The 26,994-nt window shown below is 39.6% G+C and overlaps 2 protein-coding genes across 2 annotated transcripts in view; one reads left to right on the top strand and one right to left on the bottom strand.

Moving 5' to 3' along the window:
• Positions 1–1,122: 1,122 nt before the first annotated feature.
• On the top strand, positions 1,123–10,754 carry LOC117377055 (von Willebrand factor A domain-containing protein 7-like). The gene is made up of 17 exons (XM_055228608.1): positions 1,123–1,317; positions 2,369–2,570; positions 2,648–2,733; positions 3,007–3,100; positions 3,362–3,490; positions 3,584–3,770; positions 4,974–5,143; positions 5,221–5,333; positions 5,448–5,564; positions 5,705–5,905; positions 6,099–6,234; positions 6,300–6,452; positions 6,609–6,701; positions 8,331–8,449; positions 8,528–8,689; positions 9,173–9,487; positions 10,329–10,754. The coding sequence occupies exons 1-17, from the start codon at positions 1,126–1,128 to the stop codon at positions 10,752–10,754; spliced, it is 2,895 nt and encodes a 964-aa protein (XP_055084583.1). The 5' UTR covers positions 1,123–1,125.
• Positions 10,755–11,726: 972 nt separating this feature from the next.
• Positions 11,727–26,994, bottom strand: part of LOC117374170 (cytoplasmic phosphatidylinositol transfer protein 1-like) — a 62,750-nt gene continuing 47,482 nt past the window's right edge. Inside the window, exons 2-9 of the mRNA XM_033970350.2 lie at positions 26,508–26,656; positions 23,064–23,152; positions 22,911–22,918; positions 22,694–22,765; positions 18,571–18,666; positions 17,750–17,905; positions 17,322–17,385; positions 11,727–15,639 (exon numbers count right to left, since the gene is read on the bottom strand). Of these exons, the coding sequence (XP_033826241.1) occupies positions 15,272–15,639; positions 17,322–17,385; positions 17,750–17,905; positions 18,571–18,666; positions 22,694–22,765; positions 22,911–22,918; positions 23,064–23,152; positions 26,508–26,656 (1,002 nt within the window). The 3' untranslated portion in view covers positions 11,727–15,271. The remainder of the gene's footprint in view (positions 15,640–17,321; positions 17,386–17,749; positions 17,906–18,570; positions 18,667–22,693; positions 22,766–22,910; positions 22,919–23,063; positions 23,153–26,507; positions 26,657–26,994) is intronic.

Genomic DNA, 26,994 nt, shown 5'->3' with positions numbered 1-26,994 from the left:
GCAAGACATTTAACGACATGATACCATTGTATTTCAGTTATTGTTACATCTCTGGTAACAAGTAAATGAGTGGGACAGACATGTTTGAGTTTCTTCTGTAAAATGAAGCACCAAAAGTATCAACTGTAGTCTATGGAGAGATGTTTTCTAAAAAAGTCATCTCAAGTCAAGTGGAGCCGCAAGTCTTAGTCTATTTTATCAAGCCAGGCTCTCGAAAAACCTTCAAATAATGATTTAAGTCTGACTCTGCTTCTCATGCTTCTGAGTAAATCAAAAAGATGTGACAAATCGTTGATAATTTGCTCTTGTGATTCCAGATGGAAAAAGTGTGAATAAGAAATGCATTTATGATGCAAATTATTTCATTCTATTTCAGTTCAGTTTTGTCACAACAGCAGTCGCCCGCAGGCCTTAACCAATGTGTGGATTTAAGCAACCAGAAGTTAAACGACCGAAAACTGAACATTAAACAAGCAAATGGATAATTGACTCTCCTTCTGCATATAAATTATTTTTAGTCCATCCCTTCATAATAACTACACCTTAATTACATTTAATAAAGCATAAACAAGGACTTAAATAATAATGAATAAACTGTTAATTAAGCATGAATCAGACTGTATATCTCTTTTCCACCTTCAAGGCACTTAAAGCGATTTACATCAAGGAACCATTCACCCATTCACACACACAGTCATACACAGACACTGGGGGCGAGGCGGATTAAGTGTCTTGCCCAAGGACACAATGACAGCATTCATCTGTGGGAGCTGGGATCACACCAACCTGTGGGTCAGTGGATCTGACCGCTCAACCGATGATGTTCATGTTGAGAGCGGGATCTGAACCACCAACCTTCAGATCAGTGAACAGTCTACTAACTGAGCTACTCTCGCCCTACTGCTACTTAATTAAGGGGTTAAACTTAAATTAGGGTTAGAAGTTGTGGTGTTAATTCAGTAGTTACTAAGCCTGAATCATTCTTGGATTAAGTCTTTGTTCATACTTTATTAACGCTAATTAAAGTGTAGTTACTATAAAGTGTCATCCCATGCTCTTCTTGTTTTTATAAGATCTCACTTTCTTTGGTTCCAGTTTTCCTGACGCCTCCTGATCCCGTGCACCATGTTGACGAGCAGGTCCATAGTGTTTGTGGTCTCAGTGTTGATCTTGTGGGACGGTGCTCGTGGCTTCATGCCCCTCTTCTCTTCAAACTCTACCACACACCGAGACATCACCAGACAGGCCGTCCTGAGGAAGACCGCAGAGGTGTGCAGGGACATCGCAGCCTCTGATGGTCGGACTTTCAACCTCACGGTAATTTTATTTAAATTTGATGAACCCTGTTGAAAAAATAAGTGATATTTTTATTTTGTTCTTTTGCATTTTCTTTGACTAACTGAGGTTACACTAATTAATGCTCCTACGGATTAAATGATAGATATTAATCAATACTAAAAACTAGAGACTAATTTGTACAAATATTAATACTGAAGAAAATGAGATGGTCAGGACAAAGTAAATGGTAAATTGTCACCTTTTTATATACTGCTTTTCAGGTTCAGGTTTCATTTATTTTCATGTCCTCAGGCAGAAATTTGACTTGGATCAGGGCTCAGTAGCATTGACATACAGATATGACACAACAAAGGATAAAAATATACAATAAAACAATCACTCAGGCTTCACACATCTGCAGTTAGTCCATGTTGTTAATCAGTTTTATGGACCGATGCACAAACTCATTTTCATACCTGTTATTTTGACATAAAGGAGCACTGTATCTCCTCCCACACTGCAGGAGCTCAGACTGCGTGTTGAGCACATGAGAGGGAACTGAAAAATGGTCTGTGGTCCAGTCAGATTAAACTTACACATGATGTTACCAGCCAATTTTACCAGTCTAAAGATCTGCGATTTATACTATACTACATCAAGGAACCACTCACCCATTCACACACTCATACACCAGTGTACACAGACACCGGGGGCGAGGTGGGTTAAGTGTTTTGCCCAAGGAATTGCACTGCCAACCTGTGGAACATTGGATCTGGCTGTTCAACAAATGATGTTTATGTCAAAAGCGAGATTCAAACTGCCAACCTTTGGATAAGTGGACAAAAACTCTACCAACTGAGCTACTTAAGTTGAACATTTGACTAGTTTTAGATTGGTCTTGATCAATATTGGACCATATTATGTTATGTTGATGGTTCAAAGAAAGTAATTTAGCTTTTAATTAAGTATACTACATCTGTATTTGTTCATTTAACTGTTTAACTGGAAGAAGTGATACAACACATTTATTTAGATTAACTTTTTATTTGTTCCAGTCCTAAAATGACGTGTGAAACTGTTTTGTCCCCAGATTAACAATGCGCTGACAGTGGAACAAGTCCAGTCAGCATGTTCAGGAAACTCCACGTCAATCCTGTCCTCGGTCATGTACCACACGTCCATAGCCTCCATGTACTTCAGTAACGCCCTGGTCGACGTGGTCTACGCACTCAGCGAGGAGCACCACTTTGACGATGAGACGTTCAAGGGGGGCAGAGAGGTCCTCACTTCAGGTTTGTGCATATTTAAAGCAGGAATCATATAAAAAACTGTTTAAGAATCATCACTTACTCATGATTTACGTCCATAGATGTGTTTGCGGTGAAATCCAGCGTGAAACAGGAGAACTTTGTAGCTGGACGGTTTGCTTTGGGACGAGCCTGTCACACCCTTCAGGTACAAACTATAGTTCAGCTTCATTTGACGAAAGAGACGAATGCTATGGGGGATGTCACACTCCCTTAGTCCACGTCTTTATACAGTCTATGGTACAAACACACAAACATTCACATTGCACACAGGTTACACATCAGTGACTCACTCCCCACAAGGAAGAATGAAGAGTAGTACTTCCTTTAGAACATTTTCTACTTTAAAATATTTGATTTACAGTCTATACATTTGTTGTACTGACTCAATCATTTAGCACTTGTCTCTGTGTTTGTGAAGGACTTCTACAGTCACAGTAACTGGGTGGAGCTCGGAAAGACCGCTCCCTACAGCGCACTCATCATACCCGACCGGAGCCTGGAGAACCTGGCAGGTGCAGTCCTGATGTTTATTTTTGGTGAAAATGCCACAGTGTGTGACTGGCCACATTGTTTCAGAATATGATCTCTTTCATCATGATTGTTCACGCCCTGATGCACAAAAAAGACAAGTACTCAAGTTGTGTGTGAACTGTAATAACATGTCATCACGTGGCTGCAGTGGCTCAGTGGTTTGAGCTTTGATCCTCCAACTTGATACCAGCTTTGACCAGGGCATTATATTTTTTCATGATTTCTTCTAACCTTTATTGTAGGACCAAATGTGAGCACATGTCGAAACTGTACTAATGGAGATTGTACAAACAACATCTTGCCTGATGTACTACAACAGGGCCTGCTCACCTCTGGATACTTCAACATCTTCTCCTCAGAAAAACCTCACGGTACTTTCACTTTTCCTCAAATGTCACATCAGCATTTGTGTTCAGTGTTCAGTGTTCAGTGGCATTCTTGTTTTCTTGTGTGTTGGGTTGAAGGTAAATGCAGTCACGGAGGGTTCTTTGATAAAACCAGTAGACAGCCCCCCACAGGAGGCATCAGTAAGGACACAGTGGACTCCAGTCATGGCAGTCTCCATCAACAAGCAGCAGATCTGGCTGTGAATGCCACCATGGAGCTGCTGGAGGACATCAGGCTGGCTGTGGGAGACAACAACTTTCTCAGGTTCAAATCTCCTTCATTCTATTTACTTAGGAAAAAAAAAGGAAAAAGGGAAAAAAAAAAAAAAACAATCTGGAGGTCATATTTTATTCACTAGTTGAATTGGTTACTCCAGAGGTCAGGCACAGAGGCACAGGAGGAATTTTGAGTATGTGGAGCAAAATGATCAGAGCAAAAAATGATGCCCCGCTGCCATGAAGTACTGACGCTGTATGTGGCCAAAGTGAAGAGTGAAGATAACAGAGATCACTTGCTGGGACGCTTGCAATATAAATATATTTTCATATTCTGGATGTTGAAAGAGAGAACTGAGGGTTCTCCTCAACATTCCTTTGCTAATATGAAGTACAAACTACACACAGAATAAAATAATAAATGCACAAATAATAAAATGTATATATAATACTATTTAAAATATAGTTTAGCTAGATTATTTAAGGATGATCTGTTTTCGACAGTTTCTTGAAATAAAGTAGGCATCATTAGGAATAAATGATGCTGCTGAGAAGATTAAAAAAGCTGTAAAATAGCACCAAAACCACCGGAATGCAGGGATTTAGTTTAGTTTACTTCAAATTTTTTTGGAAAATAAAAATAAAGAATTTGATTCCATATAACTTTTAGCATTAAAGAATGAATGAGTTGCACTAAAAATACATTATAAAAATTGTAAAGGGGCAATTTATAATAAAAATAAATAAAATTTCAATTTTATGTGACACCCGAAGCCAAAACGTTTAGAGACCCGGGTTACACTTTGTAATAACTACACTTTAATATAGTCCAGAAGGTTTTTTTTTTCAAAAGTCAAATATTCTTACATCCCTCCTTGATTTATATATTCATTGATAATATTTGTAGAAGATTGACAAAAAATGTATTTTTTTGTTACAATTTTTAAAAACGGAGATATTTTTGCAATTGAGCTCTTCATTTGTTCTTTGAGAATTAAGTATTTCTTTGTGCTTTATTAAGCCTTATTAAGAGTAGTTATTATAAAGTGTTCCCATTTCATATTTCATGGAAAGCTATAGTATGGGTTTAAAAAATGGATTTAATCAGACTTATTGAGATATGTTGATTGAAACAGTAATTTATCTTGTCATGTCTAGTTGATTTTTTCTGTATATTTTGTTATTGTCATTTATTTTAATTTAGCGAATCATAATTTTTGTCATTTTAAATGTTTGTTTATCGTCATGGCAGCCTGATGGGCCTCTCCCAGTCCACCGTGCTGTGCTTCGTCATCGACACCACTGGCAGCATGGCCGACGACATCGCAGAGGCCAAACGAGTGTCTTTTGAAATCATAGACAGTAAGAGAGGATCCCAGCAGGAGCCGTCTGCTTATATACTAGTGCCTTTCAATGACCCGGGTACGATTTGTCCACAGTTCACGTTTCCCATTCAAATCAGCAGGTTCATTTATTTGTATGATGTATGACGCCCACAGAGTTTGGACCTCTGATAATGACCACAGACGCAGACAAATTCAAAGCAGAAATCAACAAGCTCTCAGCAAGTGGAGGTGGAGATATCCCTGAAATGTGCTTGTCTGGGTTACAGGTGTGTCTCTACAACGATAAAAGCTGAATTGTACTGCGATTGTATACAGTTCAAATGCATTAGATTACTTTAGATACTTAAAATACTTGTTCTTTCTTGTATCTTTCTTGCCAGCTTGCCATGACCGCTGCGCCTCCTTCCTCTGAGATCTTTGTTTTCACTGACGCTCCTGCTAAAGATGCTGATCTGAAAAGTACCATCAACGCTTTGATCGAGAGCACCAAGTCTGTGGTAAGAAACTTCATCCCGTTATTTATGCTAAAGAGTGAAACCGATGATTTGAGACTGGCTTCAGATTATGTTGCTTCCAAAAACCACATATAGTAACTACTTGGGACTTGTCTATATATCTTTTCCCTTTTGTCTTCCAGGTGACGTTCATGTTGACAGACGTGTTGAGCTCACGGCGCCGCAGGGGTGTGGGGGGTGTGGCTTCCCGGGCCATGAGTCAGGCGGATGCTCAGCTGTACCGGGACCTGGCCAAAGCCTCAGGGGGCCAGGCCATCGAGGTCACCAAGTCTGGCCTGTCCGCTGCCACTACAGTTATAGAGGACTCATCGGCCAGTGCAGTGGTGAGCTGACACACTGCGCTCGGGGCATTTGAAACTAACCTTTGAAACTCACTCCGCATTAAAAATTAAGAATAGTCAACGTGGTAAATCGAGGTTATGCTACACTATACGTTTGGCAATATTTGAGGTAGATAGTTGTACTGTAAATAACTGAAATTCAAGCACACTGAGAACATTTGTGCGTCTTTTCCAGGTTAATGTCTTCCAAGTGGTCAGTAACCCTGGAAAACCTGAGAAATTTAACTTCACTGTGGATGATTCGATAAAAAACATGACCCTCTACATCACTGGCAGCTCATCTCTCAGCTTCAGTCTCTCCAGCCCTTCAGGTAAACCCCGTTCATTTATCATCTTTTGGCAAATGTCACATAAATCATGTCCATTTCTGATGCAGGTGCCTCTCAGAGTTCCAGCGTGTCCAGTGGGCCTCTGGCTTCAATGACCACAGCAGGAAACCTCCGGCGCTTAAGTCTCAACACTGACAACCAAACAGGATTGTGGGAAATTGATGTCAACTCCAACGATCCATACTCTGTTAAGGTCATAGGTCAGTAATGGTTTATAAAGTGACCGGTGATAAAATGTGGAAGGAGAAGCTCATTATGTCCAACAAACATGAAATCTGAACCAATAATCAACATAAAAATATTAATAATTTTTGTTGTTGTTGTTGTTGTTAATCAATGCACTTGCTTTTGTCTAGGTCAGAGCTCAGTGTACTTTATCTATAACTTGGTTGAACCCAACGAGGGAGCTCACGGAGACTACAGTCTGAAGGAAGGACGCCCGCTGACTGGTACATATATAAGCTCTTATTTTCTGCATCTATACAGCATCTTTTTCTCATTCTAGATCAGTAGATAGGACTTTAGCTGAGTTGTATTTAGATTAGCTTTATCTTATGCAGTGTTTAAACTAGGTTTGGGCCACAAAGCTGTAAACTATATGCCAATATTTGCATTACGCCAATGGCAAATTTTGTTTTCATAAATTTTTTCTTCTTCATCCGCATTCTGCAAGATCTGGAGGGACTGTAAGATTAAGAAAGAAAATGTACTGGGCTTCAAACGGGCTCTTATTGCTTACATTTTTCATATAGAGTTGTTGCGTGTAGCTTCACTTCCAGGTCCATCATCTGAAAACAATAAACATGTTCCAGTTTCCTCTTTTTTAGCGATGACACATCACACATTAAACAGAGATTGCAGTCATTTAAAGCTAACAACATTATAAGCATGGATCTATGGTTATATTTGTGACAGAAAGTGTACGAGAAACGCTGAGGTAAGATGTTAGGATAGGCTAAGATAAGATAGGATTAGTGATGACCGGCAGTTAGTGAGATATACACACGGGTAATCGTATGTTATGATAGATTATTACTACATTATTTACAAATGTGATACTAATTTGTGGTTGATTATTTGTAGTTAAACCATAGCCTGTATACAGACATGGACTAAGTGAGACGTTACTTATAACATTATCATCGAGGCGAGCAGTTATAGGGACAAATTTGGAAATCTGACCTGAATCTGAAGTATGATAGCAACCAAGGAGCCAATCTGGAGAGAGACAGTTGAAGGACCAATGGTTTTGCAGGGACCAGGTGCTTAGCAAAGTTTTCAAGAAGTCTGTCTCAGAAATCAGCTGTGAAGTTTATGATTGGACCTGGCAGTGACATCATCATTTGACCTCTCTATTGCACTTGTACACTGGCTGTTCCTCAAATGTACCATAACTTTCTTCCTAAATCAGTTCCTCAAAAGTCAGTTCCTTCCACTTCAAGGCAAGTGTCCTGCCTCAAAAACATGACTAATGGAACAGGCTTTAGAAAGAAAGAACGAGCAGGGGTCACATATTCATGCCGTAGTAGTGATCCCCCCCCACACACACAAAACACCCACTACCCTCCCCAATGTTTTATTATTTTAGAATTATTATGACTTATTAAAATTTATTCTACTTCAACTTGAGTTAATTTAAAAGCAATAGAAATCCATGCTACTCTATTTTTTCTTCTAAAATTCTCCTGGTGCATTATGGGTAATAAAGCAGCAGAGGATACACGTGTATATCCTTGGTAAATTACAGACGTGGACAAAATTGTTGGTACCCTTCGGTTTTTAAATAATTCAGTTGAAACATGGTTGAAAAGCAATGTCTGACTTTTCATTGGTTAAATTTCATAGAATTTTTATTTATTTCTACTTTTGTGAGTTTTTCTTTCATTAACCGAAGGGTACCATCAGTTTTGTCCACGTGTGTAGCTACATGCTAACCAAAAGGAGAACATATCCCTGCAAAGGACACGAGGATCAGAACACGACTCGGGCAGAGGGTGATGACCTGGATGCCCTACCACGCCTAGATCAGACCAAGTCAAGACAAGACGTTTCCATCGTTCTTGTTTGTCTCTTCATAGGTGGTAACGCTACAGTGTTGGTGACAGTTACCAGTGACGCGGTGAAAATCACAGAGGTCACACTCTACGACAGCTCTGGACCCACTGAGGTCAATGGAACACTGCAGGCACGTCCCGTCGTCCATCCAAAATGCGATCAGATAAAATCACAGTGGAGCTCATACTGTATTTTTTTTTTACTCACCCCACAGCCGCAGAGTGATGGGAACATTCTTGTGTTCTTCCCTAACATCCCATCTGGAGACTTTGTGCTTCGTATAAAAGGAGAGGACAGCGCCACCGCCACCACGAGGGCAACACCCACCAGCTTTCAGCGACAAGCATCCACTCAGATAAAGTCTTCAAGTATCTCAGTCACCGTAAGATTCCAAATTTATCTTAACATGAACTTAATGAGAAAGATTTTATTCAGATTTCACTTCAAAAGGTTCGATTATGTATGTTAAAGATGCACTCTGCAGTCTTTCAGGTGTGGGACAACGCAATTTGGTCGTCATGTGCCTGGAATGTTCCACAGTATGGCATTAAATGTATTATTGTTAGTCTTTTGTATTCAGTTAAATGCGTTCTTATTGCTAAAATAAACTTGAAAAACGTGTATTTTTACTACGAGGAGGTCACTTCTCCACAGATTTGACCTGGCGAATCCATAGAGCTGATCGTCTCCATGGAAATAGATATGGTTAATGCCATACAGTGGAGCATTCTAGGCAAATAACATCTCAATGGAGGTGGACTCTCAACCTGAAAAGTTATTTAGAGCATCTTCAACAGAAATAATCCAATGTAGTTAGCAAATACTTTACTGTAATACTTGTAATACTTTGGTTTGTTATATCTAGGCCCAAGTGACCAGCGCCTCCATTGAACCCGGCTCCTCCCTCTCCGTCCCATTCACTGTGACCTCCATGTCCAACGGGGCGGTCAATCCAAACGCTTCTGGGACGTTCTCGATCAAGGCCCAGAACGACCGCAGCTACTCCTCCAGCTCTCCGTCCTCCCTCAGCATGAGCGAGGGCAAGGCCAACGGCACGGTCACCATCACTGTCCCCTCCAGTGCGGCGTCCGGGACAGATGTGACCCTCACCATCACCGCTCAGGACTCCGCTGCCTCCGACATAAACTACACCGTGCTCCGCTTTTCTGTGACTGCAAAGGTAAGAACAACATCATCCATTTTAGGTCTGGAGCCGGGTCAACTCATGGTCATTGTGAGTCTTACAAAAACCTTATTTTCTTCTGCCACTTTTGAATCTTAGTTCTAGTCAAAAGGTGAATTTATATGTGTAAATATTTGTATTTTTTCATCCAATTGTTGACCACCCACCTAAAACCTGCAAAAAGTTACAGTAATTCATTGTTTTTAATATTAGCAAAGCAGCCCAGTTAGTGGCAGTGTTAGAAGTAATAAGCTGCTATTAGATTATTAAAACCTATAGAATTATGAAAAGGTTTATCACTGGAAATGAATTAATTGGGTTGATTATATTTTATTATAGTTCTTATTTAAAGGGCTTTTTTCTCATCTGTTATGTTTTTTTTCTCATCACAAACATATCTGGAGTTGTGTGTTGTTTCACTCACACGTTTAACACACAAACCCCTACATATTTAGTCCGAGTTCGTTTCTCAAACAGAAAACACTCTGCTCCAACTTGCGATGTCATCTGGTAATACAGGAAGTGCTCCATTGTGTTTTTAAACTCCGTGATTTCAGTCTTAGAAGTGCCAGTCTCTACCAAATAAAAGGTAAAAGGTAGCGGTTAACTTGAAAACTACCACTTATTGGCATTACAAGGTGGAACTCCAAGTATGTTTTTGAGGAGGTAACAGCATTATAACATGGTTTGAACCTAACAAGATTCAGTTTTGTGTCATATGTGACCTTTATATACTGTAGGTCTCATAAAATACTGTTCAACAAATAACAAACAATATACAGCCTGTAGATTATTATTACTTTCTGGATAATATCATGCACTACTTTGACTGGTACAGGTGACGGACACGACCCGGCCCGTGTGTCAGGTGGTCAGTACAACAGGAGACTGCTCTTCTTCTGTGTGCTCCTCTTCTCAATGGGGACTCACCGCCAACATCAGCGATGGTGTGAATGGGACGGGCATAGACAGTGTGACCCTGCGCCAGGGCAGCGGGACCCTGAACACCACCTCCTCCTCATCAGGGGGCGTAAACATCACTGTGGCAACGTACAGCGCCTCCTGCTGTTCACAGAGCGTAGAGCTGAAGATTCTGGATAAAGTAGGGAACGTGCAGCTGTGTACTGGACAGGCCAAAGTGGCGACGACAGCAGCTCCAGTCACCAACACCACAACAAACTCTACAGCCGTGGGTCTGCACTCAGTGAGCCTCAGGCGCCCTCTGTGGGTCAGTCTGCTGCTGCCTCTGGTTTGGTGGTATTAAGAGAATTTATATATACTGTATATGTAAAAAAAAAAAAAAACAAAGATTATCTAACAAACCTACAAACTGAAAGAAATATCTATTGTTTTAATCAAGTAATGTGTTCTAAACAACTGTTCCTACATGACATCTGTGTGTGAATATAGCCCTTGGTAAGAAAGTTACGTCATCTTTACTTCTACTCTCATCTTTTTACAAAGACTTAGTTCCTTGTTTCTGTTTCATCATTTTGTAAATGAAATAAGTTACATACATATTGAGTGTTCAGCTTTTTCCATGGAAATATGATCAAATGTGATCAAAATAGCTTATGCTTTTCTTAAATGAACAGTGCTAAAATATAATGATTAAACTGTGGTGACTGATAATATGAATATGAAACCAGGGCTGTAAATCACTTATTTCATATTAAGAAAATACCAACATACTTGAGATTCACCATCTGCACACTGGGTTCTGGCTGGAGTTCATATGACTCATACAATCATAAAAAAACCCTAAGCCCTAAACAGAGTGACAGATGTGAACTGTTATTATCATAGCCCTACTTTTAGTAATGCCACTACAATAATCCTTTTAATTATCATTACCATCGTACTGCTGTCTACACTAAGATCAAACCACACACCTTCAGGTTACTGAGCGCATGCTCTTCCATTGAGGCACTGCTCAGTTCCAGTTTTGGTTTGTTAATTTTATATTTTGTTGGGAAGAGGTCCTGTAAAAAATGTGATTTTAATATATGATGGTGTTATTACATTTGAGATTATGATGTTCAGTCTGTGTGCACTGTAGTGTTTTTTCCATTTATACAAGGAAAAGAACTATTTTGCAGGTTATTGGATTACTTTGTCCACTTTTCCAGAACCATATAAGGCTACTAAACTGGAGCCAATCTCAATATGGTTTTAATGTGTACAGATTGAAATCAAGTTGACACACTGGCGAACAATGAGTTCAGAAAACAACAAGTGATGGAATAGCTAATAAACTTTATTTATCCATTTCCAAAAACATAAGAACCATAAACAACAAAAGCCAGTAAAAATATAACCGATAAACTGTGGAAGAACTCAGAACCACTTCCATCAGCAACAAGAATGGCACTTTAGAGAACCAGGCGGACTCTGTACATAACAAGATCCAGCAAAGCAACAGCTGTGGGAGGAGACAGGGCACGCTCAAATCAAATCTTGGTCCTTTCATTGGAAAAAAATAAGATCAAATGATCAATTTAACAAGACGAGCAATTACATAACCAAAACTACAAAATAGGAATTAAAAAACCTGATTGTTTCTAATGAACTAGTAAACACTGAAAACAGTCACTTCACTGTAAATAAAACGTTTAGAAACACAACTAATAAGGATTTGCCCTGCAGTGTCACCAGCGTCAAAGTGCATCACTACAACGAGAAGAGGTCTGAGCTGAGCCACTTCATAGATACAGATACTTCATTCTACACCAAGAATCAAATTATTCTCCAAATAAGTTCCTTCTTTTCTTGCACACATTCATGTCACAGCAATGCAACAAGTTTCATAGTAAGAAACCTACTATAGTTATCATTAACAATATATACAATACCCCAAGTGTTACTCTTTTAAACAGAGCAGAGCTTAAATCTTACACAACTGGATAATTTGCATGAACGTTAATGGCCCGTGTGAGAGTGAGTGTTTCCCTGGATTTCTGTGTTCCTGACAACAGAAATGGTCTGCACTTCAGTCAATCTGTCAGCTTTAAGGTAATATAGCAGCCTGTAGACACAACATTAAAAGCACCTGTAGAGCACAGGCAGGATGAGCTCATGCAAGGTAAAGAACCACTGCTCTGAAGCGATACATGGATGCATTTGAATGTTTAAGTCCCTGAACACTGATACTTTAGAAGTAATATACTGATACTAATGTCACTGCCTTTTGCCAATTATGAGCTTCTCTGATTAAAATAAAAAAAAACATGAGCTGCTTAATAAACTTACAGGCTCCATCATGGAAAATGTAATCTTTTCAATAATGTTTTGCCTGAGTGGTGTGTGGGGGCCATTAATCCATTATACAGATTTTAAGATAATGAAAAAGCTACAGTTACAGATAAAAGCTACTGTTTTGTTTGAAGCAAAAGCATGTGAGAAACTGTACAAAATCTGGACAGTGTTTTTTTTTATGGCAAGACTCACTACGATCTGACACTGGTCCGACAGAACTGTAAGATAACACATTCCTTCACTGTCAAATAAGGTGTCTGGAAACAAGTGGAAAAAGTGCAAAATGCATTTGTTAAGTTCAAATGGGAGGAACTCATGTTTACACTAACTGAAGTAGTAAAAGTTAGCCCTGTTGCTTGACAGTCTGATTATGCCTTTGAATATGATTGACTTGAGGAATCTTTTGGCAATAATCAAATGAAACGGTGAAGTAAATGCATTGTAATTTTCAGTTTCTTGACTAAAACTGATTTGGTTTACCTATGTGGGTGTTATAATACAGCTGCATGCAGAGGCACTGGGTTGAGTTTGTAGGCCTAAGGTTACAGTATATTTTCTGGGCATGCTTACACTTCAGTTCACTTTCCCATCAGGCTATAGACAAAATGTATAAAGACCTTCAACGTTGGCATTCACTTGTTCATATTGTTGCACTAAATACTGCACCAGTCCATCCATTTTACAGTATATACAAAATAACCATGGAATATATATTTGATAAGAATCCCATGCAACACTATTGGTAAAGATCGTTTTCCCAATATTACATAAATGGTTACTGCAAATAAACAGCTTTAGTCAACTTGTGACCACTGAAGAATTATCAAAGTGAAATCAGAACACCTGCCACTGAAATTCAAGTAGCCTTCCTTAACTTTCCTAAGGACAAAGCACCCCAGAATGCCCTTACACCGCTTTGTAATCATTCAGGCAGTTCTACAATTTTGTACAATGACATCAAATAATACTTGCCCAGTATTCAGTTCAGGAAACACTGTATAAAACATAACACATCGATCCTCACAAATAGGTTGTGTTCACGTGAGGGCACAGTACTCCGCACAACATGTGGTTTCATAAATCTAAGCGGGAGGGCAGGCCGTAGTTTTACCATATTTTCCGGACTATAAGTCGCACTTTTTTTCACAGTTTGGCCGATAGTGCGACTTATACTTAGATGCAACTTATATGTGAAATTATAGTATAGAATTTCACATCTTCATTATTGTATTATAAGTTATTATAGAGGATGAAGAATTCAATGGATTCAGTGATTTGGAGTGAAATAAAAGAGTGAACTTGCTAGCTTGTTTTTCATGCTTTAGTTATCTGATTAACTATTAATATTTTTACGTATGTGTCACGTAACGGATGATTATACGTTACAGTTTACTTGTTTGACCACTAGACGGTGCAGTTGCTTGTATCTATCATCACTGGGCTTATCTGCATTAAAAAAAAAAAAACAGTTCAGCAACTTCTATCAGCATAAATAATACACATGAATAAAAGTGAGTGTATTTTTACATAACTGTTGTTGAATAACGGCACCGCTTTGTCAGTTGAAAGAACTTTAAGCTTTAAGTGAAGCCAGTCCCTCATCCATAATGATAAGGTGCAACATTTATGGATCAAGGGTTTGGATATTTCTTCCAAAAAGAGTGAATTTCCCATAGAGCTATAGTCTCCCTAAAATTAACAACTCTTAAACGTGAACGCAACCTATTGAACGACCATGCTCATCACAAGTGAGTTGCTACGGATACAGATAAACAAATGCTCCAATGCTTTTTTCAGATGCAAAAACAAGTGTTAATTTGCCTAGTGCTGTCACTGAACTGGATTAACTGTCGAGGTATAAAATGCAAAACCTACGCCTGTATCCGTGCCTTTCCAAACATAAGACAGATAGTCGGGGATACCTGAGGATTTTTTAAGGATTGTAATAATATTGCATCCTTTAATGTCACTGATTCAGATCCAAAATGACAATCTGATCAGTCGCCCTGTTTAAATGGCAAAAATAGCAGGTTACTTGGCTGTATTTTCCAATAATTGATGTAATACTACTGTACTTTACTACCATCCTATTCTATTCTGTATCACCAATTCAACACAGTCTTCATATAGTAACTACTGACTGAAAAGGGACCATGCTTAACAGTCATAGATTTGGGCACATTGTCAGCAAATGTGTTAATAATAAGAGTACCACTGTCTCTGTGGTGATAAGGCAACTACTTCATAGTTTAAAAGCTATTAATGAGTATTAATAGCTCCGAAGGGGATGTAACAGAGAATACTTTATAGTAGGATGGACTCAAACATACACTGGAAGGCAGCCACGTCAGGGTGGCTAGATTAACAGCTGCCAATGGATTCAATGACACAGATGAAGACTTTTGAAGTGGTTACGTTCTGGATCGATACAAATCAATGTAAGGTTTTTGGGCACTGGTGTGGGAAAGTTGGTCTCATGAAGCTACAGTAGAAAGGACAAATTTATGATAAACAGACTCAAGTCTTTTATTCTCTGATTTGAGCCAGCTCGCTGCTGGAGGACGGCGGTGTGGAGGACTGGACATGGTTTGACACTGAGTTGGGAGCCAGAGAGGAGCCCTGAAGGACATCAGACGGGACATCAGATGGGATAGGGTCAAGCAGGGTCAGAGTCTCTGGAGCGGACTTCTTACGCGGGCGGTCTTTGGGCACAGAGAGGGACTCGGGTGCGTCTGTGCACATGGGGGTGGAAGGGGCGCTGGCCGGGCCGGTCAGGGCACAGGACGACAGAGGAGTCTCACTGATGGAGATAGACGGTGGAAACATCCCAATTTTCTGGTTGGTGGCCTCCTGGATGGTGCGTTCAAACTCTCGGACCTCATCCATCGTCATGTCTACAGTGAAAAGATTAAAATGTATTGATGTTTGTTTACATATTACATTTACAGATTCAAAATAGACCAAACATGAATTTTACATCAAACATTGTGTTATTTATGTATTCACCATGACATAATTCACACATACGTCCAGTTGCTTCCTTCTTGAGTCACTATAATCCTTTAATGGTTCAATGATTGTATCGAATGAACACTATCTCCATTTTGATAGTCTTCAGAGTCTGGGGATAAGGTTTAGTTTTTGTAGCCATTTAACAATTTTCTTACATTTGGTAAAAAGTTTAAGAATTTTGGGTTTCAGATGACATCACAACACACTTTAGTAATAGTTAATACAGATGGGGACAGCTAAAATGAATAGTTAAATAGTAGGTTAAATTGTAGGTTTTTGTCATAATACAGTGGGTTCTTGATTCGCTAATAGACACGATCAGGTTCAACATTTGTGCATTTACCTTTTGAATATTTCACGGTAAAGTACAATGTAATCAATAGGGAAAACTGGCTCTTGCTCCTCTCTGAAAACCACCAATAAAACAATGATGAAACGTCACGCTGTCACTGTAAGACTGGGACCAGCCTAATTAAAACACACTGTCTTCATCAATCTTGAAGTTTGAAATGAGAAAGATAATGTAATGGCAAAAAGACAAAATGAAATGACATACGCTTGCTTTGTCATGGATCTGTATTTCATCCAGTGAAGGGGAGTTTGTGGTGGAATGCTCTGGCTGCTCAAGGCAAACTTTAATGTTGGTTTTCTCGTGCATTTGTCTCTCGTAATCCCGCACGTCATCCAAAGTCATATCTGGAAGAACGGGCAGGTGTGGAATGGGGGGGTTGAAACTTTTAAGTCTTCATATTTTTTTTCAATTTAGGAAGAGGAAGGGGTAACAACCAGGGTTAGTCCATGCTTTGAAGTTGGATCTAGTAAAAGCTCAAATCCAGTGAACAACCATCCCAAGACACAGAAGTGAGATCAACAAAGTGTTAAAAAGCACACCCCAAAAATCAGAAGAAGGGTACAGAGTCAATGTGCCCAGAGTTTCAGTGGTTAGAACAATGCAGTTCATCACAAGTTGCCAGGCGGGGGAAAATATTGTAGCATGATTTGGGGGGGAGAAACAGAGAACAGGGATGTAATCTTGCAGAAGAAGTGGTAGCAGTATATTAGTGCAACGATTTCATGCGTTTTCATTCCGAGCTCTGAATTATAAAACAGTGTAATGATCTGATATTTTGTGTTTAGCTCAGAATTGACACTTTTGTTTATGTGCTGTTGCTAATGTAACCGCTTTTGTATGTGACACATGGTTGCTATGCCGACAACGAAAGATGAAAGATTCTGTTTGTCAGTGCCTGGTCAGTTAAGAGACCGGCTCTGCGGAGTTGTGAATGCTGTCGTTTTGTTCTCGTTTTGTGTTGTGCTTGTGTTCGGCAAATCAACACGAACAAACTCAGAGCGTTTCCCTAGCCCAGAACGCAACAATTCATTAGTTTGAATCGTTATGAAAGAATAGCTGTGAATGCTAGCATGCTCAACAAAAGGTGAGAATGACGATGTTTAGATGCAGAAGAACGAAAAGTGTGATTTCATGCTGATTCATAAGCTATGTAAAACAATACATATTCATTTTCTTTTTATTTTAAATCTAAATAAGTCACAAATTACTTACCAATCCATTCATCCACCCACGCAAAGGCCTGTCTGTGACCCAAGAGCAGTACATCCCTTACCACCTACGGAAACACGTACAAAAAATATAAACTACTGTTGTTACTGCTACAAAAATCACAATCACGGTAATGTTCAAGATATACATTTATGCCACTTTCTTGTCTCTATGGAGATGTCACTGGTTTGCATGGAGTATTCTAAAATGTAGCTTTACACGACATCAAGACAAACAGGCCAATGTACAGGTCAGATCGGCGGAAAGGCAACTCCACTCACAGTAGGAATGCATGTCGTTCAAGGTATTTTTGATCAGTAAAGATAAGTTTAATCCCATACTGTGTAGCATTCCAGGTTAAACGTTATTACTCCATGCAGACGGGCAGGTAGCAGATTCCAGGATTAAAGTTAGATAAAAATCTCCCTGACCTTGTGCACAAACTGCTCGACCCGCGTCTGCAGACCCCACACTTCAAACTTGACGGTGACCAGCTTATATGAACACATGATGGGTTCCTGAGTGTCCCTCCAGCCCTCCTGAAGCATCCCTCGTGACGTCTTCTCTGATTTGAAGTATCGCAAATCCTGCAAAAGACAGCAAACAAGTAGTGCAGTCCTTTTACTCGCAGTTATTGTTTGTATTTAAGAAATTAATTTTACACGTTTAGAACAGAACTTGTATGTCCCAAGATAAAACAGATTTGTCTTCTAAGCCTGTCACAATAACACATTTTGAAGCACAATATATTGCTACAGAGAAATAAATGATAAACTCTAAATTGAAACGACTTTATGCCATTGAAAAAACAACTGTAAATCAGGATAATCCCAGTAAACTATTTTGTTAAATAGACAGCAGATTGCAGAATGAAGCAATAACTCATAGAAGTGACTTATTAAACACTCGACAGCTCAAATCTTACCATAATACAACAAAAATTGCAAAACTCTCCCCACTATTTTAAATAAAATGTACTCACGATAAACACTGAGCCCCAAAATATATTGTTCCATGTTTGTTTTATATATTGAACGACAAGTTGATATAGTAATTATCATGACAGGCCAATTGTCTTGAACACGGCTTGTTCACGCAAACATCAGCCCCTCCAGACAACACATAACCAACAATATAAAATCAGATGACCTGGATAAACCTGCATAATTCCCTTATTAATTTCTCTAAATGATAGCAGTGTCAGGACTCCATATGGATTTTTACATTCACTCCCAACAAGAAACATGCTTACCTCTGATTCTTTGTAGTAACGCTCTGGGATCTCATCATATGCAATGTCAACAAAACATATCTCCCTTTCTTGTTCCTTTAACTCTGTGTCGAAAATCTGTAAAACAATTTGAAACATTACTTTGTCATCTTCTTTACAACCAGCAGATGGCACTCTAGGCACAGTCATGTAATCTGCAAGCCCTTTTATTATTAAGATTTTGCTATACAGTATTTATAAGTAAAGGCCAGCGGTGGATGAAGTATTCAAATTTGTTACTTAATTAACAGTACAGATACAGAGGCAAAAAGTTTCTCAAGTAAAAGTATCACATGAAAAGATCTACTTAAGTAAAAGTATTTAATAACCCTTTAAAAATGTATTTATAGAGTAAAAAATACAAGTACAAGTGTTATTAATTTGTTAAAGTGTTAAATGTAGTGACACTTATTAAAAGGATACATATTTTGGTGAACAGAAGCAATTAAACTTCTTATTTTTTCTTGAGAGTTTTGTGTATTTATTTCTGTTTGCTCGAAGCTTGAACTTGAAAAGTTTAGTCAAGATGTTACCACAAACATGGTAAAAATAACCCCACAAATTATATGTAGTACTTTTTACTTTTCAGCCCGGTTAAAAAAGGTAGTGGAGTAGAAAGTACAGATACATAGACTCATATGTAGTCAAGTAAAAATAAGAAGTATCCACTGTAAAATGTACTCAAGTAAAATTCAGATAACTAAAAATTCTACTCAAGTTCTTTACCATTTGTGCTTTGTTCTTCCACCACCGGCAAAGATCTTTAACAAAATAAATCTTCTCCAAACAATGTACACAAACTTATGACTAGTGTTGTATAATAATGTTGAATATTCACTTCCTATACACCGCGTCAAGGACATGACCCACGTGTGCTACGGCAATGTCAGAGGCGCCTGGATTTATGAAGCATTAACGGTTATAGCGAAGGCACGCTCATGGAGATAAGGGCATACATTAAACTGCATTTTTATCTGATGTTTTTGAGGCATAACAGTTCGGTTTAACGCAGAACAAAGTAGACACTGGAAGAAGCATGAAACGTACGCAAACAGAATGTATAAGAAGAGTTTAAATGAACAGGCCCATTGCTGCTCATGTCATCTGTCCTGCTCACCTCGTCTATAAATCACAATATAAACAGCATAACTTCCATAGACCACATGTGTCAAACTCAAGGCCCGTGGGCGAAATGTGGCCCGCCATGTCATTTTATCTGGCCCGCGACAAGGTAAATTAAAAGGAATTACTGTCTTAAAATATCAGTTAATCAGGAGATGCAGTTACACAGCCATGTTTTCATATCTGTGCAAATCCATATGCATTATTTGTAACTTGATTAAGCAATAAATATAGAAACTGTTAATTAAGATGATTTAAAAGTAGTTGCATTTATTTTACTTATATTTATAGTGCCTTATAGTTACATCTGGCCTTTTGAGAGCAACCCTTTTGTTAATGTGGCCCTTGGTGAAAATAAGTTTGACACTCCTGCCATAGACTGTATAAAGAAGTGGACTGAGTGTGTGTGACGTCACCCATAGTGTTTGGCTCCAGTCAAATGAAGCTCGTCGAGGCTAGAAGTTATAGGCAAATAGTTATAGGCAGCCAACTTCCATATTAGGAATTCTGATCGCGAATATCGTAGCACCAAAGAGCGGGCGATTAGCAACTCTGTCAATCAAACCTGTTGCTAACGCTAGTGGGAGCGACCTCGGGGAATGATTGCAACTGACTTGTCTGTTATTAATGTTCATGTCTTGATTTACGGACACAACAGCGAAATAAAAAGACCGAATGACAAGACTGAAAGCAGCAGTTACAGAGAGACGGGCGACAGTTTTCTAATGTAAAGTGAATCGGAGCCAGAGTCGATGGAGCCGGACACACGCCCATAATCACTTCCCATTTGGAACATGGTGGCTAGCGGGTTAGCTATGTCCTTTTATATATACAGTCTATGCGTTTGACCTTATACCCATGTTACTGTGCGTTTGTGTATCCATTACTGCTTCGATGTATACAGTGTGCTTTACCATGCAGAGGCAAAGTGCTAGTGCAATGGCGTGACATGCCAGTGCATACAAGAGCAGCAAACTGAAAGAGCGGACCGTGAGAGCGAGAGCGAGAGAGCGGGGAGCTGAGAGGCACAAGTGGAGGAGGTAAACACTGACAAACGACAGATAAGAGTGAGTGAGGGCGAGGGGCCTTATGGGTAAATGTATGTGTGTGTGTGTGTGTGCGTGTGAGAGAGAGGGGAGGGGGGGAACAGAGGATTGCTGAGTGTGAAAATAAAAGAGGGCTGGTGATGATGGGTAATAATGTACAAACCAAGAAAACAATGCTTTCAATGAAAAAGACAACACTACAAAAAGGTAACGTTGGGTCAAATAGTCACAGGTCGCTCAGTTTTGGCAATATGTTTAAAAACTACGGCAACCGGACAGTGCTCAATTTGTATGCCTTCATCTTTAGACCGTACATCTTCATTTACTCTTCCTTTGGTTAAATATTGCACCAGATGCAAACTGAGCAAATCCCAGTAATACAGAAAAAGAAAAAGGCACATAGGATCTTAGCTTTACTCAAATCTCAGTAAATTCACGTGGATTGTGCGTTTTATGGGACTCAGAGTACGCTCAGAGATACCAGATGTAAGCCAGATGTTCTCAGATTTCAGAAACTAAGCAGAACACGGCCTTGTTATTACTTGAATGGGAGGCCGCTGAGAATCCCAGGTGGCACAGTGGGGCACCAATGGCAGAAACTGTGTCATTATGTTCAAGACACTTCACCCACATTGACTAGTACGAAAGTAGTGTGTGCAGATTGGCAGCCTTGTTTGTCAGTCTGCCCCAGGACAGCTCTGACTACCAAGTGTGGCGTGAATGAATAATGCACGAAATCATCATCATCGTCATTATAACTAGTGAATAAACGCTCCATTAATAACACTATAAGAGACAGCAGTACTCAGTTGTTTTTTTAAAGTAGCCTTCTTTTAATGGAGATTCATAATCTTCTAAAAATTTCCCATGTCAGTAAACCACTTGGGACATGGTCCAATATATTAGTATTTAATCTGTCACCTTGTCTTGTCGCTGATTATACACGTCTATCAAAACATTACAGTGATTCAGTGTGGCAGTCTGTCCATTTCACTCCCCATCTGTGTCTTTATGTGGTTTTTAAATCAGACACGGGGCATACAGGGGGCTTGTGCCTCATACAACAACTGGCAAAGCCCTGCCAGTCTGACATAATAGTAAGTAAGACACTATAAAAACTAATGTGTTGGCCTCCTGCCGTGATACATTTCAAGCCATTTGTCTAGTGCGCGCAGTTCTGCTATTTTTTATACTCACTGCCCCAGCAATGGCAGCCTTTCACTGGATGACTAATGCCCATATAAACTGCAGAGTGTAATAAAATATAGCCAACTGCCTAAATGAAATTAGTCTATCCAACAAGTGGAGGAGTTTTTGGCGGAGGTTCAAAGCTCACATATAGCTGTCCACGTTGTTAAAGAAAGGTCTAACTGCCAAATGGTCCTACTCATGTAGCATCAGTGTTTTATTTGAAGCCATATGTCCGCCTCTGTGTTAAAACGAGCGATTAAAAATATGCCGCGTTCCTTATGAGGATAAAAGGTTTTACAATTAAATGTAAGAATGTATATCAAAACACATGTGTATACCATAGACATTAGATATAAATGAACATAGCTAACCGAAAGTGAGCGTGGGCGCGCTTTTGGGTCCGTCGACTTTGGCTCCTATTCACTTTACATTGGAAAACTGTTGCCCCTCTCTCTGTAACTGCTGCTGTCAGGGTTTGTCATTTTAGCTTGTGTGTCCGTAAATCAAGATATGAAAATCAATAAGGAGACAAATCAGGCGCCTTCTTTCACAGAGGTTGCTCCCGTTACCGTTAGCAACAGGTTTGATTGACAGCGTTGCTCGCAGTCAGAATTCCTAATATGGAACTCGGCTCCAAATTTGCCTATAATTGCTGGCCTCGATGAGCTTCATTTGACTGAAGCTGAACGTTATGGGTGACGTCACACTTAGTCCATTTCTTTATACAGTCTATGGTGTATACTTACATGGTCATTGCTGCCTTTGTTGTCTTCATATTTGGTCTCTATGTGGATGGAGAACTTGGGTAAAAATGAACACTGCAAAAAAATGTAAAGGACAAACAATGAGTCACTACTGTCACATTGCCGTCATCTCCTCCTTTTATTTGCAGTGATTCACAAACAAGAGGAAAGTGCTTTAGACGGTAAATATTACACAAGTTTAATAAAAAGATACACTCACTGTGTACTCTTCCGTGACAAGCAGAGATCCAGTTGAGACAATAGAGAAATACAAGAAAAGGTTCTGTTAAAGTTGTGCCTTCGACTTCAGATAGTATAGCAGAAAAAGCACATTTTAAGGGCAAGAAAAAATGCTGGAAAAGGTGGGACTTACCTGTGATGGTGTAAGGGTAGTAGTTCCAAGCCTTCTCCGTCACGTAGAAGATTTTAGGTACCACGGCTCGAGCCCAGCTGGGTAATTTACTGCAGAGAGATGGAGACGGAGACAGATGAGAGAGGACGTGGAGAAGAGGAGAAGAAGATGACTTTGGGTAGAGCTGCTGCAATCAATGGAGGAGTGTTTCACTTGTGAAAGAAAAATCTGCTCTCAGCGAAGAATGCTGAGGAGGAAGTGTAGAGTGGTTTGATTCATGGGGAGATGGCTATGCTTTAAGATACGATTAGGGCTTGACGAGAAGGCAAAAAATAGAAAATAAATCCGTGTATTGAATTTTTGTTTACATTTTTAAAATTCCAAACAAATAAAATGACTTTGAAGTAAGGTTGCCAGGCTTCTGTGATCCAGCCCACATAAGAGCGTACGACAAAACGCCAAAAACCCGTGGAACGTACCCCGCGACTGGATTTTCTACTGTATTTATAAAAGTAACACTCCTTCGGTAACACAACACCGCCTCCTCCCCACACAGCCACGCCCCCTCCCCTCTCTCACGCACAAATAAAAGCTCCACAGGGCTCGGATGGCTTTAAATATGAACATTGTCACTGAAATTCAGGACTTTCAATAAGATTATTCTAAAATGAGTACATTTTACCTGGAAAATACCTCTGGCCAAACCTGCGGACAAAATTTTTCACCCCTGGCAGCTCTTAAAAAGTTGCCCAATTCTGCAGAAAAAATGCAGACCTTCAGTAACATAGACAAGATCAACAAAAACAGTCTAATTAATTTCTCTGAACTCTGCTCCAACCAATGTTCTTTTACAGACGAAGGGCTGGCTGTTGACATGTCCCTCAAAAAACTCAAGCTGATTATTCATGATTTGATCAGATCTTGATTTGATTACAAATTTGATCAATTGCACAGCTCTAGATACATTATGGACATCATAACAGGGTTTCACAAACATGTTAATACTCATTATATATAGTCTAGGAGAATAGGACTGGTGAAAATATGATACCACTGAAAAACACCAAAAACCCACAAGTCCATATTCATTTCTCAGTCCTTCGAAACACCATTGTGTGCGGTTACACTTCGTCCAACTCTGCATAGTCTCTGCTAGTTTTGACTGACAGGCCGAGCTATTTCCTGATCTGGACTGGAATGGCACACCCAGCATGAAGCCTGAATAAAAACAGCCTTGGACTCTGTTCTCCGAGTGCTGGATAGTTCTCCCCTAACTCGCTCTCTCATTCTCACTCCCTTCTTCTCTCTAGCTCCCTATTCCCCTTTTCTCTCAACAAAAGAGACTGACACTCCACCCACACTTCCATCTGCTGATTCCTGCGCTTGTTCCCTCCTTGTTCTTTTAAAGATATCTGCCAGAGAACTGCTGTGATGGAGCCCACGTTGCCAAATGTACAAGCTAAGTGGGTGGGAGCTCAGACTTGTTCACACTATGCTAGTATTTAGTTTGGCATAAGAAGTACACATGGAGACTGCATCCAAGGCATCAACATATCTAGTCACTAAAAAATTTGAATATGATTAGAGGGAATGGCCACGCTTTACCGAGAAAATGAGACTGGAGTTTGGCAGCCTGTGAGAGCGTGTCCAGCCCGTGTCCCTGATGGTTGATTCAAATGAGTACCAGTCCCGCAGACAGATGGACTCACCATAGAACAGCTCTGTGTGGCGTTTGGAATGAAAAAAGTCTAGTCCTTTAGTTTGGTATTTAGTTGTGCATTTTTTTTTGTTAAACCACAACATGAGTACAATGGAAAAATAAACGGTTGAGATGGATTTTAATTCATGACCTTTACATGCAACGCAATGTCATGTACTCAATATCAAGCAGAACGTGCAGGAAAGACAAGTGGGCGGAGATCTGAAGGTGGAGGAAATGAATATTGTTGACATAGCACTACATGTTCACAAAGTTTGATAATGATATTTCAATGTTCTCTTCACATCTGCCTGCAAACATTTAATAGTGGTAACAGAATGCGTGTGTTTGACTTGTTCAGCGTCGTAATAAAAACAGAACAGCTGGATTTTCAACTTACAGTTCATTTTCTAATCTAGTTCATTGCTGCAAAGGATTGAAATGGGTTTACATATCCAATCAAAGAATATTCACAACAAATAAATTTACTTCGAAATCAGGGTTGCCAGGCTTCAGCAACCCAACCCACACGCACAAATAGAAGCTCGTCAGGGGCTCCGATGTCTTTGAATATGAAAATTTGTCACTGAAATTGGATGTTTCAATAGGATTATTCTAAAATAAATACATTTTACGTGGAAAATACCTCTGGCCAAACCCGTCGACAATATTTTTCACCCACATTAGTTCTTAAAAAGTCGCCTAATTCCGCAGAAAAAAAACGCAGACGTGGCAACCCTGCTTTGAATAACTATTTCAGTAACATAAACAAGACTGACTTTTCATCAGTGGAATTTAATACAAAAAAGTCAAATGAATTCCTCTGACCTCTACTTCTGTTTTTACTGTGATAATAAAAACAGAACAGATAGCTGGATTTTAATCTAATCTAACGTAATCTAGTTCATTGCAGCACAGGATTGAAATGGATTTAAACATCCCATCAAAATTCTAATAATGCTCACTGTGCCATAATCTGACTTTTAAGACGTTGGCCCTCTTCTAAGGCATGGATAATGAATGTGCTTGTGTGCTGGATGTCCAGATCCAGTGGTGTTCCTGCTCCCTGAGCTCTGCTGCAGAGCACACTTGTGCTGACTCACTATAATTGGTTTTGAGTCGAGGGAGTGCTGACGCAGGTATTTGTGCTCGAATGACCCTCGGCATTTGTGCATCCATTTTTTTCCATTTTGTGTCTTTCCTTCACATCCTGTTGTGGTCACATGTGTTTACATTGTTTTAACCTTTTGTCGTTGATTACCACAGGGTTTTAAAGGTATATTTTATCAAGTATTCCCCATTGTTGCAAGGAAAATGTACACATGATAAACCCCAAAATATTGTTGCAGTTTTCATATATTGAATGATAAGTCGATATAGTGATTGTTATTGCAGAAAATAGTAAGTTGTTAGCATTGAAATACTAGATATCTATGGGTTTCACAATGAAGAATGGACTAGGACTAGGATTAGGACTATCGCAATAGCAATTAAAAACTTAAAACAAAAAAAAATTTACATCTTTTGAAGAATGAAACATCCTCAAAATGTCACATTTAACAGGAAAATGAAACACATGAATATCAAACTTGGCTATATCTGAACAGTAAAATGGGGCCAAAAAAACAAACCACAGCAGACAAGGTCATAGTTTTTTTGTTGCTTGACACACTCCAAACACACTCTTCCTCCTCCTAGACTGAAGTACACTACCAGTGGACCAGAAGCATGTGGCTGAATGAGTGCGGTGAGTGGGGCTGCCTGACCTGTTGAGGTAGACCCGTTTCTCGGTGAACTGTCCTTGGCCGTGGACTGGATCCTCAAAGGGCTCGTTCTGCACCACCTCCACTCCCTCTCCCCTGTCACTCTGCTCGTGACTGTGTTTGCTGATCATGTACAGTTGACCGATCCGGTACTGAAACACAAAACCGACACAAACCCTTTTAATATGATAAACAGTCACATTTTTATATAGCACTTTTCCACCTTCAAGCGATTTACATCCAGGAACCACTCACACATTCATACAGCAGAGTACGTCGTCTTGCCCAAGGACACAACAGTAACTTTCATCTGTGGGAGCTGGGATCACACCAACCTGTGGGTCAGTGGATCTGGCCGCTCAACCAATGATGTTTTTATGTCGAGAGCGGGATTTGAACTGCTAACCTTCAGATCTATGGACAAATACTCAACTGAGCCACTCTCATCCAATAAATAAAAGTTTAGTAGCACAAAATACACTACCCTGCT

This window comes from Periophthalmus magnuspinnatus, chromosome 1, assembly GCF_009829125.3.
Source record: "Periophthalmus magnuspinnatus isolate fPerMag1 chromosome 1, fPerMag1.2.pri, whole genome shotgun sequence".
NCBI classification, from domain to species: Eukaryota; Metazoa; Chordata; class Actinopteri; order Gobiiformes; family Gobiidae; genus Periophthalmus; species Periophthalmus magnuspinnatus.
Note: the sequence above shows the minus strand (reverse complement) of the source record. Positions and strands in the feature narration are given on the sequence as shown.

Excerpts from the sequence above, each read along its gene's own strand:
- LOC117377055 (XM_055228608.1), top strand. The coding sequence starts at position 1,126 with ATGTTGACGAGCAGGTCCATAGTGTTTGTGGTCTCAGTGTTGATCTTG. Across the intron at positions 1,318-2,368 it reads GTCGGACTTTCAACCTCACG|ATTAACAATGCGCTGACAGT; the intron begins GTAATTTTATTT and ends TTTTGTCCCCAG. Across the intron at positions 3,771-4,973 it reads GGAGACAACAACTTTCTCAG|CCTGATGGGCCTCTCCCAGT; the intron begins GTTCAAATCTCC and ends TCGTCATGGCAG.